Source organism: Pecten maximus, chromosome 3 (assembly GCF_902652985.1).
Source record: "Pecten maximus chromosome 3, xPecMax1.1, whole genome shotgun sequence".
Lineage (NCBI taxonomy): Eukaryota > Metazoa > Mollusca > Bivalvia > Pectinida > Pectinidae > Pecten > Pecten maximus.
In genome coordinates, this window is record NC_047017.1 from 42837549 (window position 1) to 42857190 (window position 19642).

General features: G+C 38.7%; 1 protein-coding gene across 3 annotated transcripts in view; it reads right to left on the bottom strand.

The window, feature by feature from the left end:
• Positions 1-265: 265 nt before the first annotated feature.
• The window catches only part of LOC117324264 (TALPID3 protein-like), an 82219-nt gene continuing 62842 nt past the window's right edge, over positions 266-19642 (bottom strand). Inside the window, exons 1-15 of one of the 3 annotated variants that reach the window (XM_033880044.1) lie at positions 16056-16165; positions 15722-15951; positions 15177-15338; positions 13035-13249; positions 12062-12198; positions 11450-11697; positions 10564-10786; positions 10222-10388; positions 9795-9976; positions 9185-9420; positions 8817-8899; positions 8036-8426; positions 7704-7940; positions 7186-7311; positions 266-1947 (exon numbers count right to left, since the gene is read on the bottom strand). In XM_033880044.1, the coding sequence (XP_033735935.1) occupies positions 1493-1947; positions 7186-7311; positions 7704-7940; positions 8036-8426; positions 8817-8899; positions 9185-9420; positions 9795-9976; positions 10222-10388; positions 10564-10786; positions 11450-11697; positions 12062-12198; positions 13035-13249; positions 15177-15338; positions 15722-15925 (3066 nt within the window). In that variant the 5' untranslated portion in view covers positions 15926-15951; positions 16056-16165 and the 3' untranslated portion in view covers positions 266-1492. Of the gene's footprint in view, positions 1948-5399; positions 6691-7185; positions 7312-7703; positions 7941-8035; positions 8427-8816; positions 8900-9184; positions 9421-9794; positions 9977-10221; positions 10389-10563; positions 10787-11449; positions 11698-12061; positions 12199-13034; positions 13250-15176; positions 15339-15721; positions 15952-16055; positions 16166-16368; positions 16547-16889; positions 17205-19642 lie in introns of those variants that run through there. The other 2 variants (XM_033880041.1, XM_033880042.1) reach the window with 2 other exon arrangements.

Genomic DNA, 19642 nt, shown 5'->3' on the forward strand with positions numbered 1-19642 from the left:
ATTACTGTGTTGTTTTCCTTGCATACTCATTGACTTGCATTATCACCGCCTGTGGCTTAATTAGACATGGCACAAGGGAGACAACTCTTTCAACTAACCACGAAAACACTACAGGGATTGGCATCTTCAATAGAGCCAAAACAAATTAAACTGCACCATACAATTGTTTCGTTCTCAGGACTGGTCACTGGTGCTATGGGCCTAAAGTGATCATAGGAAGCGATTAAAAAAAAACTCGAAATATGTCAAAAGAATGAAGAGATCACCAGATTCATTTCTCAATTTTATTTGTCATTATACATTATACATATATCAAAAATATTACAATCACACTCCCTTGTCCTTAGTCAGAATTAAACATATTCATTCCCAGTCAAAACTTAATACCGCATATAACTCCAATATCGTTTCGCAATTTAACACAGATGACAATAGTTTTGGGTACCTAGCATATAAATCAGCTGTTGGTTCACAATTTAGCACAGATGACAATAGTTGTAGGTACCTAGCATATAAATCCCATTTCAGTTCACAATCTACCACAGATGACAATAGTTGTAGCCATTTAGTTGAGTTTCTTTAGCTATACATTTTTCCAGATAATTAATTTCTAGAATAACTTATCAATGTATTGGAACAAACAAGTCCTGTATAGAAGAATAAGGATTTACTGGTACAGAACAGCAATGTCACTATATCAGAGGAATACAGAACAGCAATGTCACTATATCAGAGGAATACAGAACGACAATGTCACTATATCAGAGGAATACAGAACAGCAATGTCACTATATCAGAGGAATACAGAACGACAATGTCACTATATCAGAGGACGACTGACATCATAATGAAATAGCTAGTACAGCTGATATTAAACTGTTTAAAAACACTTTTTTTTGTTATGGGTTCTTCACATTGAAAAATAAAGTTAGATTGAACATAACTCTTTTCTGAGAGTGATCCTTAGGGAAGATTCCAATTGTTACATAGACCTGGTACAGAATCATAAGATATTAATATTCCATGTTTCTATCCAATTATTAATGCTGGACGGAATGTACAGTAATATTGTATTGTATACTCGGTTATAATACAAAACCTGTGAGTATTTCTACTGAACTCATACTTCTACAAGATGTTCTCTGTAGCTATTCAATTGTTTAGTGCTGGACGGAATGTACAGTCAAACATTACCATATATAAATGTACATGTATATACTACATGAATCTTTCCCTGTTCATTATAAAACAGACAATGACCCTTATAGAAAAACAACTACATACAATACAATGTACATATCTAACTCTTATAATGTGTAAATGATGTCATAGTTTAGTTATTGTATAAGATAAATAGAAAAGTACAAAAACAAAATGTTCTTTTTTACCTAAAATAAATAAATTTCAGATCTAGATGCATCCAAATTACTACAAAGAAGCAAGATTTTAATGTAATATACATTGTTACAATAGTCTGCTACACAGGTTTCTATCACAGAGTGTCCGTCATCTCAAACTCAGACTGTTTCTCACTGTCGTCTTCCATGTCTCCGAGAGCAGGCATGCGTACAGACATTTTCAGTGTGCCAGTCGTGGCGAGTTGTCGTAGTTCTGACTCATCTAGAGAATCAGTAGCGGCTAAACTTTCCTCCATAGAATACGTCAACCCCAGTGACTTTCCTTTGTTTATTTGGCGTGTTACATATGAATCTGTGGAGTCTCTTGTTCCATTCTTGCCAAGACTCTGTGACATAGCACTTGATTGGTCGTAACTTTGAGACAAGCGTCCTGATTGGCTAAAGCTTTGAGACATGCCACCAGATTGGCCGAATTCGCCTGACCTGCTCTGTGTGAGGTAACCAGACTTGATGAGTTCGTCCATGTTCATTTGGTCTGGTGTGAAGGTCCTGGTGCCCTGGTCACTCATTGTAGCCCCTCCATCCAAACCTGTACACAATACTAGATATAAACACAATATTCCATTGTACCCCCTCCATCCAAACCTGTACACAATACTAGATATAAACACAATATTCCATTGTACCCCCTCCATCCAAACCTGTACACAATACTAGATATAAACACAATATTCCAGTGTAGCCCCTCCATCCAAACCTGTACACAATACCAGATATAACACAATATTCCATTGTAGCCCCTCCATCCAAACCTGTACACAATACCACAGATATAAACACAATATTCCATTGTACCCCCTCCATCCAAACCTGTACACAATACCAGATATAACACAATGTTCCATTGTAGCCCCTCCATCCAAACCTGTACACAATACCACAGTTATAAACACAATATTCCATTGTAGCCCCTCAATCCAAACCTGTACACAATACCATAGATATAAACACAATATTCCATTGTACCCCCTCAATCCAAACCTGTACACAATACCATAGATATATACACAATATTCCATTGTAGCCCCTCAATCCAAACCTGTACACAATACCACAGATATAAACATGATATTCCATTGTAGCCCCTCCATTCAAACCTGTACACAATACCACAGATATAAACATGATATTCCATTGTAGCCCCTCCATTCAAACCTGTACACAATATATAAACACAATATTCCATTGTACCCCCTCAATCCAAACCTGTACACAATACCATAGATATAAACACAATATTCCATTGTAGCCCCTCAATCCAAACCTGTACACAATACCATAGATATATACACAATATTCCATTGTAGCCCCTCAATCCAAACCTGTACACAATACCACAGATATAAATACAATATTCCATTGTAGCCCCTCAATCCAAACCTGTACACAATACCACGGATATGAATACAATATTCCATTGTAGCCCCTCCATTCAAACCTGTACACAATACCACGGATATAAATACAATATTCCATTGTAGCCCCTCCATTCAAACCTGTACACAATACCACGGATATAAACATGATATTCCATTGTAGCCCCTCCATTCAAACCTGTACACAATACCACGGATATAAACATGATATTCCATTGTAGCCCCTCCATTCAAACCTGTACACAATACCACGGATATAAACACAATATTCCATTGTACCCCCTCCATCCAAACCTGTACACAATACCACGGATATAAATACAATATTCCAGTGTAGCCCCTCCTTTCAAACCTGTACACAATACCACGGATATAAACATGATATTCCATTGTAGCCCCTCCATCCAAACCTGTACACAATACCATAGATATATACACAATATTCCATTGTAGCCCCTCCATCCAAACCTGTACACAATACCACAGATATAAACACAATGTTCCATTGTAGCCCCTCCATCCAAACCTGTACACAATACCACAGGTATATACACAATATTCCATTGTAGCCCCTCCATCCAAACCTGTACACAATACCACAGATATAAACACAATGTTCCATTGTAGCCCCTCCATCCAAACCTGTACACAATACCACAGGTATATACACAATATTCTATTGTAGCCCCTCCATCCAAACCTGTACACAATACCATAGATATAAACACAATAGTCCATGGTAGCCCCTCCATCCAAACCTGTACACAATACCATAGATATAAATACAATATTCCATTGTAGCCCCTCCATCCAAACCTGTACACAATACCATAGATATAAACACAATATTCCATTGTAACCCCTCCATCCAAACCTGTACACAATACCATAGATATAAACACAATGTTCCATTGTAGCCCCTCAATCCAAACCTGTACACAATACCATAGATATAAATACAATATTCCATTGTAGCCCCTCCATCCAAACCTGTACACAATACCACAGATATCAACACAATATTCCATTGTAGCCCCTCCATCCAAACCTGTACACTATACCAGATATAACACAATATTCCATTGTAGCCCCTCCATCCAAACCTGTACACAATACCACAGATATCAACACAATATTCCATTGTAGCCCCTCCATCCAAACCTGTACACTATACCAGATATCAACACAATATTCCATTGTAGCCCCTCCATCCAAACCTGTACACTATACCAGATATAAACACAATATTCCATTGTACCCCCTCAATCCAAACCTGTACACAATACCATAGATATAAACACAATGTTCCATTGTAGCCCCTCCATCCAAACCTGTACACTATACCAGATATAACACAATATTCCATTGTAGCCCCTCCATCCAAACCTGTACACTATACCAGATATAACACAATATTCCATTGTAGCCCCTCCATCCAAACCTGTACACTATACCAGATATAACACAATATTCCATTGTAGCCCCTCCATCCAAACCTGTACACTATACCAGATATAACACAATATTCCATTGTAGCCCCTCCATCCAAACCTGTACATTATACCACAAATATAAACACAGTATTCCATTGTACCCCCTCCATCCAAACCTGTACACAATACCAGATATAAACACAATATCCCATTGTAGCCCCTCCATCCAAACCTGTACATTATACCACAGATATAAACACAATATTCCATTGTAGCCCCTCCATCCAAACCTGTACACAATACCACAGATATAAACACAATATTCCATTGTAGCCCCTCCATCCAAACCTGTACACAATACCATAGATATAAACACAATATTCCATTGTAACCCCTCCATCCAAACCTGTACACAATACCATAGATATAAACACAATGTTCCATTGTAGCCCCTCAATCCAAACCTGTACACAATACCATAGATATAAATACAATATCCCATTGTAGCCCCTCCATCCAAACCTGTACACAATACCACAGATATCAACACAATATTCCATTGTAGCCCCTCCATCCAAACCTGTACACTATACCAGATATAACACAATATTCCATTGTAGCCCCTCCATCCAAACCTGTACACAATACCACAGATATCAACACAATATTCCATTGTAGCCCCTCCATCCAAACCTGTACACTATACCAGATATCAACACAATATTCCATTGTAGCCCCTCCATCCAAACCTGTACACTATACCAGATATAAACACAATATTCCATTGTACCCCCTCAATCCAAACCTGTACACAATACCATAGATATAAACACAATGTTCCATTGTAGCCCCTCCATCCAAACCTGTACACTATACCAGATATAACACAATATTCCATTGTAGCCCCTCCATCCAAACCTGTACACTATACCAGATATAACACAATATTCCATTGTAGCCCCTCCATCCAAACCTGTACACTATACCAGATATAACACAATATTCCATTGTAGCCCCTCCATCCAAACCTGTACACTATACCAGATATAACACAATATTCCATTGTAGCCCCTCCATCCAAACCTGTACATTATACCACAAATATAAACACAGTATTCCATTGTACCCCCTCCATCCAAACCTGTACACAATACCAGATATAAACACAATATCCCATTGTAGCCCCTCCATCCAAACCTGTACATTATACCACAGATATAAACACAATATTCCATTGTAGCCCCTCCATCCAAACCTGTACACAATACCACAGATATAAACACAATATTCCATTGTAGCCCCTCCATCCAAACCTGTACACAATACCACGGATATAAACACAATATCCCATTGTAGCCCCTCCATCCAAACCTGTACACAATACCACAGATATAAACAGGATATTCCATTGTAGCCCCTCCATCCAAACCTGTACACAATACCACAGTTATAAACACAATATTCCATTGTAGCCCCTCCATCCAAACCTGTACACAATACCAGATATAAACACAATATTCCATTGTAGCCCCTCCATCCAAACCTGTACACAATACCACAGATATAAACACAATATTCCATTGTAGCCCCTCCATCCAAACCTGTACACAATACCACAGATATAAACACAATATTCCATTGTAGCCCCTCCATCCAAATCTGTACACAATACCATAGATATAACACAATATTACATTGTAACCCCTCCATCCAAACCTGTACACAATACCACAGATATAAACACAATATTCCATTGTAGCCCCTCCATCCAAATCTGTACACAATACCATAGATATAAACACAATGTTCCATTGTAGCCCCTCCATCCAAATCTGTACACAATACCACAGTTATAAACACAATATTCCATTGTAGCCCCTCCATCCAAACCTGTACACAATACCACAGTTATAAACACAATATTCCATTGTAGCCCCTCCATCCAAACCTGTACACAATACCAGATATAAACACAGTATCCATTGTAGCCCCTCCATCCAAACCTGTACACAATACCAGATATAAACACAGTATTCCATTGTAGCCCCTCCATCCAAACCTGTACACAATACCAGATATATACACAATATTCCATTGTAGCCCCTCCATCCAAACCTGTACACAATACCACAGATATAAACACAATAGTCCATGGTAGCCCCTCCATCCAAACCTGTACACAATACCACAGATATAAACACAATATTCCATTGTAGTCCCTCCATCCAAACCTGTACACAATACCACGGATATAAACACAATATTCCATTGTACTCCCTCCATCCAAACCTGTACACAATACCATAGATATAAACACAATATTCCATTGTAACCCCTCCATCCAAACCTGTACACTATACCACAAATATAAACACAATATTCCATTGTAGCCCCTCCATCCAAACCTGTACACAATACCATAGATATATACACAATATTCCATTGTAGCCCCTCCATCCAAACCTGTACACAATACCACGGATATAAACACAATATTCCATTGTAGTCCCTCCATCCAAACCTGTACACAATACCACAGATATAAACACAATATTCCATTGAAGCATTCATATCTGAAATACTTATGTGATTCCAGCAGATCTATGATCCAGTATAATGATCTACCTGGTAATCTATCTTCACCCAAACTTGTACACTACATAGAAGTAAGGCTGTCAGAGATGAATGCTTCCACTAATTTTATCAATGTCAAATCATCTTAACTTTCTGTGTATTAAAAACCTAAATGTTTACAATTAATCAGAAGAAAACATGCCAGCACAGGACAAAGGCTATATATGTTGACCATGGCCTGACAATGTATACCAACACCTGATAACAACATGATGTACCACACACATAATACCAAGTAGTGGGCTACACAGAAATGTGTATTATAGGAATCAGAATGGAACACTTCACCAAAGAAAAAAACATCACAAGTCTTGGTACACTTACTCTGTTTGATTTCTTGGTCGTCTGATTCTCTGATCTGTACTGTGCGAGGAATCGTGGTGGATATAGTCTTGTTTGGGAGTCCAGAGGATGGTGTTGCTGGAGGTGGTTTCTTCAAGGCTGATTTACCTATAAAGACAGAATTATGAGTTCTTCTTTGCAAATATAAGCTTAACTTTACCATATCCTCATCAGACATCTACATCCTCTGTAGGCATATCAATTAGGTGAACCTGTATCAAAATTCTCCTATAAGAAAAAAAGCATCTTTGAGGAAAATTTCTTTATGATACACTCCAGTGTAACTTGTTTTGTTTTTCCTTGACTTCTCATTGACATAAAAATATAGGACACTGTACTTAGTTTAGCATACAATGCCTTGAACGGAAGATGACAACAGTACATAAAGTTTGGTCGGTCTGCTTCAAACAGGAGTGGAATTTGGTCAGGAAATCGCTATAATACAGTCAAGCTGTATTATATCTCCTATCTGACCCTGTTTGCCACTCCCAATGACTTACCTGGCGAGATCCTGCCAGCTCCTAGTGATACTCCTCCAGGTGTGCCTCTCATCCCAGGAGACTGCCGGCCACGAGATGATGACGGTCGGGCATCCCTAGAGGGTGTGGCTCTCTCACTCTTGATATCCTCACTGTAGGAATCCTCTCTAGGTGTGGGCTCCGGCTCAGATTCCTCCTGTATGGACTGAGACTTGAGGTCTGTCATTCGCAATGGGGAACCATTTCTAGTGTAGATGTCTGAAGGTAAATCAATATCTTCAGGTCAAAAAAATCTTTAGAAAACAAATGCTTGGAATCCGAATAAACAATAAGATATACAAATGTGTGCTTACCATTAGATCGGCCAACACCATTGGACTGGGTAAAACCATAACTAGATCGTACAGCCTGTCTGCCTGTATCTCTGGTTGGTTCGTCATAATCTGGAACTTCTCCCATGCTGCGCTGTGTCTGCATAACACGAATTACCTCCCCTTGACTTCTCTGAACTGATGCTCCATTCATGTATACCTCACCAGTACTTAGCCCTGTGTGGTTGAGGAGGTCATACACCTGTTGGGAGCTCATGTCATACTGACCAGCAGCTGGGACACTGGCTGGTGTCTGTTCGTGGGGATGTCGCTGTAGCCGTGACAACAGGAGCAACATTGGATCCTTCTCTGGTTCAACCTGACCTTTGTACTGAAACTCTCCCTCACTGGCCTGGAGGTCCGTCATGTCTTCCTGATACAGAGAAGGACAAATATACAGCGGGGGTGAACACAGAACATATAGACAGGAACTTGGGGAGATGATAGTGAGGGATAACATAGGAAAGAATAGGGATAATAGAATAAATGTTAGAATAGAAACAGAGAGGAATATACAGCGAAAAACCCATTATAAACGGAAACAAAGAGAGATACAGAAGGCTAGGAGACACAGACATGAAGGAAAGTCATTAATTCAGGAGATACACACAAGTGGTGTAGAAATTCAAAGATCTGATAACACAATCGGAGGGGATTTGCCTGTATGATATAATAATCATAATGTCAAACTAATATCAATCCATAATCAGGATCTCCCACTATGACAGTATATGATGATGTAAACAATATTTACTGGTCCTACCTCTAGTTCATCTGTGTCCCGGTATGTACTGGCCATACTGTCTCCAGTCTGTCTAGCCTGCATGGCCATCCTCTTCATAGCAGCTGTGGAATACCAAACAAGGTAATATCACAAGTGACGATATTGTATTCACGACTTGTGAACAGATTTTGTCAACTTAAATCTATTTCTTCTTTTTTATAAATACTCAAATAAACTATGCCTACAGTACATTTAAATTACTTTTATAATTTTAATACAACCCTAACATTTTAAACAACAACTTTAAGAGATCAATACATCTGCATCATAAGTGAAATTTATGTATTTACATAGTATGTTATAGGATAATCATCTACCGTACAGCTAGAATTGGGTTTGGGTTTTACCTTCATCCAGGTTAAAGTCGGCCATCTCTCCCTCAGACTTGGACAGTAGCCACTGCCCCTCGGACACACTCATGTTGTAGGTATCCGACACAGATGACATGATGGATGTTGTGTCCGTTTCGGAAGGACTGGGACTGGGCGAGTGTCTCCGAACTGGCGACTTTGGTGGTGGTGGTGTCGGAACCTGGTTTACAGGATAGGGCTGGCTTTCATCCATAGGGGCCACAGACAGGGCACTGAGAGGTACACAAAGGAGAAATATAGAGATACCAAGTACATAATACATTTCCCTGTTCTTCCTTCTGATAATCACACTTCGAGGCAACGTTCTGTTTGGGTCTGTTAATCAGTGAATGGTTTTATAAGACTTCTTTTTTCACAGAGGCCAATTTCATGTTTAAAATGCAACTGATGTTATACAATTACATCGTGAATTTATTGGTTTCAGATAATATGTTTAAAACAACTATTTTTAGGATAAAACAGTCAGAAGTTTTTGGTTACTCCTTTTGTTCAGCTTCGCTTTCTGCTTTAACATATACAACAGAAGTGTTCCATTTTGGGTATTCTGACATGTTTTACATTCATTCTCTAGTAGACTGATACTTACTAAGGTTTATGCTGGGTGGCTCCATCATCCATATAGTCATCTCGGAAATCTGGGTTTTCCTCGGGAAGGGGAGACTCCGGATCACCCCAGGGCTGGGGGCTCGCTACAATGTCCACCTTCTCCTCCTGTACAGGGGGAGGGACAGGATCAGGGACTGGGGGTTCTGATACGGCCACAGGTACCTGGAGCACAAAATGATCCGGTATCTGAAATCACTCCTGTTTTACTGGGGGGCATAGCTGTGTGTGGTCAGAGCAGTGTAACAGTACATTACCCGTTGGACTGGCTATTTGTTGGCAGTAGGACCAGCTAGGTCACAACAAAAACGTAACTACTGGACTTGATGTGTATGGTGTGTGGACAAGAGAAGACATTTACTGTGTTGAGTGTGTGTGTGGTGTGTCTATGTAACAATGAAGTACATTACCTGTAGAACGGGCTGTACTGGGGGTCTGCGTGGGGAAGGTTGAGGTGGGGACAGAGGTCGTTCTTCCTCCTTCTCCTCCTGGGGCAGCTCCGGAATTGGTGTAGAAATGGGCGTTTCCACATCATGTATAGCCTGTCTGGGCTCCCCTCCAATAGGTACTAGCTTGTCTGTAACATAACAAGTTACTTCCCTATAGATACTTCTGACAGAAATTGTAAGAATGTTATTTTTTGTTATGACTTACTTAGCAATTAACAACTGAAAAATATTCATTCTTTTTCAACTAAGCTTGTTTCTGAACATCCATGTTATACATAATAACTCCATCCATATCCTGCTTACCTCTCAGTGCCCGGATTTCTTCACTGATATCCAAGGACTCCGAGATCTCCTCTGGCTCTGACTCCTGTGGTGCAACACGTGTCTCCTGGACAAACTTTGATGGAACCGCTACCGGTGGGGAGTTGGGAGGGGTGACTGGTGGTGACAGGACTCGTACTGGAGAGGAGATAGGACTCGCCTTGGGTGTGGGTTCTGGGGTCGGCAGCATCCCTACATACTCATCCTGGGGGTGGATAATCACTTTACAATATGATCAGACTGATAATTTCACTGTTAATCACCCAAATTATCACAATGAACAGGTATATGATATCAGAATTACAGTCAGACCTTGTTGTCTTGATGTCAGTGGGGCTTCAGAAACCTGCCAGATATCGCGAGAACATGTGTTCCAGGTAACCAAGTATTCCCCATTATCTTATATAGAATTTTTTCTCTCAGAACTCAATTATTTGGTCAAATTAAGCTGGGTCTTTGAATCATAAGGGTTTGAGATAACAAAGTTTCACTGTAATAGTTTTTTCTCTTGTATTTGTTTTGTGACAAATGTGTTGCTTTCCATTGTTACAGATATCACAGCTAATGTCCAGTGCATCTGGTCACTTGTTGAAGCTCAATTTGTTCAAGACCTATGTAATCAGAATTGATTTAAGGCCCTGTTAATTTACACTGTATCTTCTAACACAGAGAAACAACCTGTGACAACTAAAGAAAAACAACACAACCTTAAAAAGATGGATTCTAAGAAGATCCCATATAACTGTTCTCATGAGTCAAAATTCTCTCCTTTTATCAATTTTTAAAGTATATGTATGAAATATTTTGCTTTGTGATGAGTTTTTAATGTTTAAATTTGCATCTCGTTCTACCCTTTCCTACAATGTACCTCAGGGGTGATTCCTGTTGCTACTCTCCCTGTATCCTGCCCTCTCATTGAGGCCCCCAGTTTGACCTCAGTTCTCCCCTCTGTTGCCTGTTTCTGTACACTCGTCTCATCATCTGGCCGCTGACCAAGTAGAGTAGTGACTTTCTCCAGCAGGACCTCTTTGACAAGAGCATCTACCAAGCGGCTATCCACAGGTTGACCCATATCCACAAACATCTGAAGGCCGTCACGACCAATAGCATCCATCACTGTAATGCAAGGCAATTAATCACAGAATGGTACAACACTGTCTTAGTAACAATTAAACTTAAAAGAGTTATGTCCCTTGGCTTCAGTATCAACAATTTACACTTAAAGAATGATGGCTCTTATATGTCTCTTGTGTAATTTAGTGTTACTGGTAATATCTTCAATTACAAATAACTACAACTGTAAAGCAGGATTGCTGCTGACAATATTAACCACAATATACTACAGCATGGGCTAATGCTTAGTTGTATACCCTGGATTGAACAGTATAGAATATCACATTTTGTTTTATTTAGTTTGAATGATGCGTGTATTTATAAATACCATAATTTTTTAGGCCTGATGACAGCTGAAGTAACTTACTGAACATGGACTGTTCCCGGTCGTCAGCCACACTATCCTCTGATTCCTCGTACACCACATGTTCCATCTCCCGGGGCTTCTCTGGTTTCAGAGGGTATAACTCTGATATGATGTGGGCCATTATCTCATGTTCTATCCTGTTACAGAAACATCCAGTCACACTTTAACACTAGACTTATATTACAACCTGGACCTCATGTGTATTCTAAGGAACAATCTAAACATTTACAGATTTGACTTCCGTAACCTTGAAAGTAGGTCCTGATTAATTTGCTTGAACAAAATTGATATTCCTCCTTTTGAAAGGAAATTCTTATGCTAAACTGACAAAAGACAGATGGATGACAGACAAAGTATAAGATTTTATCAATTTACCCTAGAAGAGGATGATCTAATATATTTATATATATTTAACTTCCATCTGTCTACGTATGCAATATCAATTCTAAAGATTTTTTGTTTGTTTTCAGGGTAAACTAGAACACTGACACGTCAGAAAGGGCCCCGCTATGTGTCTGACCCTTCAGGGTAAATGTAATAATTATTGTCAGTGTTTTCATGCTAATGTTAAAATCCAATATGGCCGCCTAACAGCCATTTTGAATCCGATTTGCATGAAATACTACACATCTGATCTAGGATGCATGAGGAATCATCAGTTCCAATTTGATACAAATCCTTCATCTCCTTCAATCATTTTTGTGCAGAAGAAAAAAAACGGACAGACGGACAGACGGACAGACGGACAACCTGATTACTATAGTGCACCTGCATCTCTCGATGCGGGGCCCTAATGATTCTATTGAAAGTTCTGATTACAGAAATAATATATTTGCCAAAGACTTAAGGATCATAGTAATATTAGGTCAATACATGTCGTATTTTAAAGTGACAATAACTGTCTTACAAAAACATTATCACTATAAGGTGCCTGTTTAGCAGTGATCAGCCATGTCCCAGTAACTAGTATTACCATTCTGACGCTTTGTTCTCCAAAAGGTCCCTACGCCTGATGTCAGCAGCTATGAGGTCTGAGGCCTGGGCTAGTTTGTCTGCCCCAGATACCATTGGTGGGAAGGCAGGTATCTCCACTGGTGTTGGCGGCGGGGACGGGGCACAGTATCCTGGCAGGGTGAGGCCAGGCGCCGTCTCTGGGGACAGGTCTTCAGAGAGGTCATCCAAGGTTGCCTTGACAGAGAAAGGAACAACAGTCAGCAAATGACAGAAAACTGAGAAAATGATTTTTAATTGATACTGTAATACAGCAGACAACCAATCTAGGGTCAATCAAGGTCATACAAATAAAAAGGTAAACAGTAGATATTCTGGAATAGTTAGGATTGGATTTCAAGACAAAGCAATAACATACCAGGTAGTCATATTTTACTGATCAAAATATCTCAAAAGTGTAAGCTTTCGATCGTTTGTATTTTCCAATTTACTACACATATCAATAAAAACTATATTACTTATTGGTAACATGTGTTGGTGATATCGAGAGAGATACTAGGTACTATATGTACTATATTCTGGTGCTTTACACTATTAAATATCAACTGTCAGTAATACAGTATCTCACGATCCCTGTCATCAGCAGTTGTTCTATATGCTATGTGTAGCCATACTTGGTTACTCCAGACCTTGTCAGAACTGTTCTATATTCTATGTGTAGCCATACCTGAAGTCTCCAGACCTTGTCAGAACTGTTCTATATTCTATGTGTAGCCATACCTGGTTACTCCAGACCTTGTCAGAACTGTTCTGTATTCTATGTGTAGCCATACCCGATATCTCCAGACCTTGTCAGAACTGTTCCGTATTCTATGTGTAGCCATACCTGGTTTCTCCAGACCTTGTCAGAACTGTTCTATATTCTATGTGTAGCCATACCTGGTTACTCCAGACCTTGTCAGAACTGTTCTATATTCTATGTGTAGCCATACCTGGTTACTCCAGACCTTGTCAGAACTGTCCTGTATTCTATGTGTAGCCATACCTGGTTACTCCAGACCTTGTCAGAACTGTTCTATATTCTATGTGTAGCCATACCTGGTTACTCCACCAGACCTTGTCTGAACTGTCCTGTATTCTATGTGTAGCCATACCTGGTTACTCCACCAGACCTTGTCTGAACTGTCCTGTATTCTATGTGTAGCCATACCTGGTTTCTCCAGACCTTGTCAGAACTGTTCTGTATTCTATGTGTAGCCATACCTGGTTACTCCAGACCTTGTCAGAACTGTCCTATATTCTATGTGTAGCCTTACCTGGTTTCTCCAGACTTTGTCAGAACTGTTCTATATTCTATGTGTAGCCTTACCTGATGTCTCCAGACCTTGTCAGAACTGTTCTGTATTCTATGTGTAGCCATACCTGGTTACTCCAGACCTTGTCAGAACTGTTCTATATTCTATGTGTAGCCTTACCTGGTTACTCCAGACCTTGTCAGAACTGTTCTATATTCTATGTGTAGCCTTACCTGATGTCTCCACACCTTGTCAGAACTGTTCTGTATTCTATGTGTAGCCTTACCTGGTTACTCCAGACCTTGTCAGAACTGTTCTATATTCTATGTGTAGCCATACCTGGTTACTCCAGACCTTGTCAGAACTGTTCTATATTCTATGTGTAGCCATACCTGGTTACTCCAGACCTTGTCAGAACTGTTCTGTATTCTATGTGTAGCCATACCTGGTTACTCCGGACCTTGTCAGAACTGTTCTGTATTCTATGCGTAGCCATACCTGGTTACTCCAGACCTTGTCAGAACTGTTCTGTATTCTATGCGTAGCCATACCTGGTTACTCCAGACCTTGTCAGAACTGTTCTATATTCTATGTGTAGCCATACCTGGTTACTCCAGACCTTGTCAGAACTGTTCTATATTCTATGTGTAGCCATACCTGGTTTCTCCAGACCTTGTCAGAACTGTTCTATATTCTATGTGTAGCCATACCTGGTTTCTCCAGACCTTGTCAGAATTGTCCTATATTCTATGTGTAGCCATACCTGAAGTCTCCAGACCTTGTCAGAACTGTTCTATATTCTATGTGTAGCCATACCTGGTTACTCCAGACCTTGTCAGAACTGTCCTATATTCTATGTGTAGCCATACCTGGTTTCTCCAGTCCCTGAGTGTGTCCCCGTCCTGTTGGTCCTCATGGAAAGTCACCTCATAGTGGGTTTTAGCAGGTGATTTGAGGTGGACATGTCCGGTCCTACTCCTTACCACTGACTCCTCAGACAGATCGGTATCAATGTCCACTGGTGGCAGTATCTAATGTTAAAAGGAACATCAGTGAAGTTTCTGTTTCTTCATTCCAAATGAATTACTATCAATGAATTGCATTTGTGGTTCATATTTATGATGTCATAAGTAACATAACATTATAGATGGACAATGAATACAGTTAATTTTGTTTGATTGAAAAATGTCATATATAGAGTGGACTGGTATATCTAGTTTGTTCGAATTATCATCATTTTTAAAAAATTGGTATTGATTTATTACTAAAATACATAAAATAATAAAAAAGAACTCTGAAAAAAGTGGTTCAACATCATCGATGTGTTGTAAAACTTTTTAAAAATAGTTATTTAATCTGTTTTGAAACAATTTGTACAACTTCTGCACAGGGGCCAAGAAAACATATGTTTTACCTGTTTCGCCAGTTCGGGTTGAGGGCTGATCTGTTCCTCCTCCTCTCCCGAAGGCACGGACACCAAGGCAACATTATGGGATGCTGTGACCTGAGGACGGGACATTGGAGTAGAGGTCACAGGGCCAGAGGTTACAGGGTCAGCAGTCGGTGCCAAAGCTGTCAGACCACCCTCCATACGAGGGCCACCGAGAGGTACAGCCATTGGAATCAACTGACCTGGTATAGGGGCTGGAAAGGACACAAATGATTAATGTTTGAATAATCTATTACATAGGCAACATGTACCGTAAACGTAAACGAAATCATATAAACAAAATGAACTCTGTACAAACCTGCTGAGGTGAAGCTGGCTACAGGTATGAAGGAGCCACTAGCTGGACTGAAGTAGAACTGTTTACTCCGCCTTTAGTCTGAGTCTTAGCTGATCTCACCTCCATACCTCCTATATATAATGTATAATACAGTGATTCTTTGAAATATTTATAAGCATTTATATGACTTCTTATTCATACAAGTACTTAGTTGACAAAAGATATTCCAGAACAAGAAGTGCATTTTCTTGATTTTTTCAAAATTTCTTAAAATCTTTAGATCAAACAAAAGGAAACAGTAAGATGCGACACTGATTGAGAGAGGAATATATACCTGAGACGTCTAGAGCTTGAGTGGAGCGACCTGGAGAGCGTGGTTTAGGGATGTTTTTGTTCTGGTAGTGGAGGTAGGGATCTTTTTGTGTGGTCCTCTTGTTGTCATAAACAGCCTTCCCATACACCCGGTACATGTTTTCTTCACTGACAGGAGGGGGGTGTCGTGGAGGGGGACCCTGATGTCAAAAATATTGTCAATAAACAAATATCCTAGCATGGAGTTGTTGCCCCTTACTATAACACAAATTTATATAAAAACAAATATAGTCACTACTTTGTGAATAATTTACTTTCTCTCAAATTAATTTCTGGTCCACTTGATTACAAACAAGGATCTTATCCATGATGCCGCCTGTCATGATACTTATATATATTTATCTGCAACATTACCTGGAATAACTATAATTGTCTTACTATGAATACAGATGAAAAAAAGTGATAGAAAGTCTGCCTTATTTAGATATACACCACCACTCTACATCTTCCTCCAATAATTCAGAACAAACACCTCACACTAACCTTTATTGGTGGTTTTCGCACTGTAGTTGTAATTTTTGTTTCCTTCTCTGTGAATCTTGGGGCCTTGCCCATACTAGGCCCAGGAATTCGGCCTACACTAGGCCCAGAAATTCGGCCTACACTAGGCCCAACAGCAGACTTGGTGCTTTCCCGCTTCAGTCCTGTATCCACCTTGGCCCCCTGACTGCCACGTGTAGTCATCCTGTAGGACTTTCTGGGACCAGTGGGGGCCACTTGTGGTTCCTTTGTGGGAAACATTGGTCGCTGATGTTTCTTTTGAAGCTCCTTCATAACAACTTCATCAGTAACTTCTCGCTAAATTTGGAAAACAAATACACATCAGTCTAACTTTACTTAAAATGACAAAATTTCATATTTTGGGGGATAAAAGTGCTGCAGGTAATTTGAGGAATATTGTCATGAAGAGAATGATATTTTATTCCATAAATGACAGATATAGATTTCAGTTTTAACAGATTTCTTCTCTCTCTGAATCGCTGGCTATCAGAATAGTTTGATATACAGTAGATCCACTTCATACCAGCAATGCACAGGGAGTAACTCTTCTAAAAATTGTTGAAGTGAAATGATACAGTGGTACAGTGTTAATACACGTGTCTTTCACCTAAATGGTTGTGAAAAGGTACAGGATACCTGCCCAACCACGAGGGTTTTCTCCAGGTACTCTCTGGTTCCTCCCACAGTAAGACCCCATAACACATACTATTTGTTGGGTATATAAAACTATTGTAACAACTATTATAATCAACAGATATGGACAAAGTTTGGGTAACAACTAATATAACCAACAGATATGGACAAAGTTTGGGTAATAACTAATATAACCAACAGATATGGACAAAGTTTGGGTAATAACTAATATAACTAACAGATATGGACAAAGTTTGGGTAATAACTAATATAACCAACAGATATGGACAAAGTTTGGGTAATAACTAATATAACCAACAGATATGGACAAAGTTTGGGTAATAACTAATATAACCAACAGATATGGACAGAGTTTGGGTAATAACTAATATAACCAACAGATATGGACAGAGTTTGGGTAATAACTAATATAACCGACAGATATGGACAAAGTTTGGGTAATAACTAATATAACCGCCAGATATGGACAAAGTTTGGGTAATAACTAATATAACCGACAGATATGGACAAAGTTTGGGTAATAACTAATATAACCAATAGATATGGACAAAGTTTGGGTAATAATTAATATAACCAACAGATATGGACAAAGTTTGGGTAATAACTAATATAACCAACAGATATGGACAAAGTTTGGGTAATAACTTATATAACCAACAGATATGGACAAAGTTTGGGTAATTACTAATATAACCAACAATGGACAAAGTTTGGGTAATAACTAATATAACCGACAGATATGGACAAAGTTTGGATAATAACTAATATAACCAACAGATATGGACAAAGTTTGGGTAATAACTAATATAACCGACAGATATAGACAAAGTTTGAGTAATAACTAATATAACCAACAGATATGGACAAAGTTTGGGTAATAACTAATATAACCAACAGATATGGACAGAGTTTGGGTAATAACTAATATAACCAACAGATATGGACAAAGTTTGGGTAATAACTAATATAACCGACAGATATGGACAAAGTTTGGGTAATAAGTAATATAACCAACAGATATGGACAAAGTTTGGGTAATAACTAATATAACCAATAGATATGGACAAAGTTTGGTTAATAACTAATATAACCAATAGATATGGACAAAGTTTGGGTAATAACTAATATAACCAACAGATATGGACAAAGTTTGGGTAATAACTAATAACCAACAGATATGGACAAAGTTTGGGTAATAACTAATATAACCAACAGATATGGACAGAGTTTGGGTAATAACTAATATAACCGCCAGATATGGACAAAGTTTGGGTAATAACTAATATAACCAACAGATATGGACAAAGTCTGGGTAATAACTAATATAATCAACAGATATGGACAAAGTTTGGGTAATAACTAATATAACCAACAGATATGGACAAAGTTTGGGTAATAACTAATATAATCAACAGATATGGACAAAGTTTGGGTAATAACTAATATAACCAACAGATATGGACAAAGTTTGGGTAATTACTAATATAATCAACAGATATGGACAAAGTTTGGGTAATAACTAATATAACCGACAGATATGGACAAAGTTTGGGTGATAACTAATATAACTAACAGATATGGACAAAGTTTGGGTAATAACTAATATAACCAACAGATATGGACAAAGTTTGGGTAATAACTAATATAACCGACAGATATGGACAAAGTTTGGGTAATAACTAATATAACCAACAGATATGGACAAAGTTTGGGTAATAAGTAATATAACCGACAGATATGGACAAAGTTTGGGTAATAACTAATATAACCAACAGATATGGACAAAGTTTGGGTAATAACTAATATAACCAAAAGATATGGACAAAGATGCTCTATTTTGGGATTTTCGTATTAATCAATTTTCCATTATAAATTATGTTTTCATCACAAACAAAAACAAGACAGCAGTAATTATAGCATTATTTCCTCTCATTAACAATTTGAAAGAGAGCCAGAGAGACCTCTGTTAACATTATATCAGCAACAACATGTTATAACTAAATTCTGTATGAAACAAGAATTTTTAATGGCTAAAATGTCTATATACCTTTTACAAAAAAAAGTTGTTTGTTAAGGCCTTT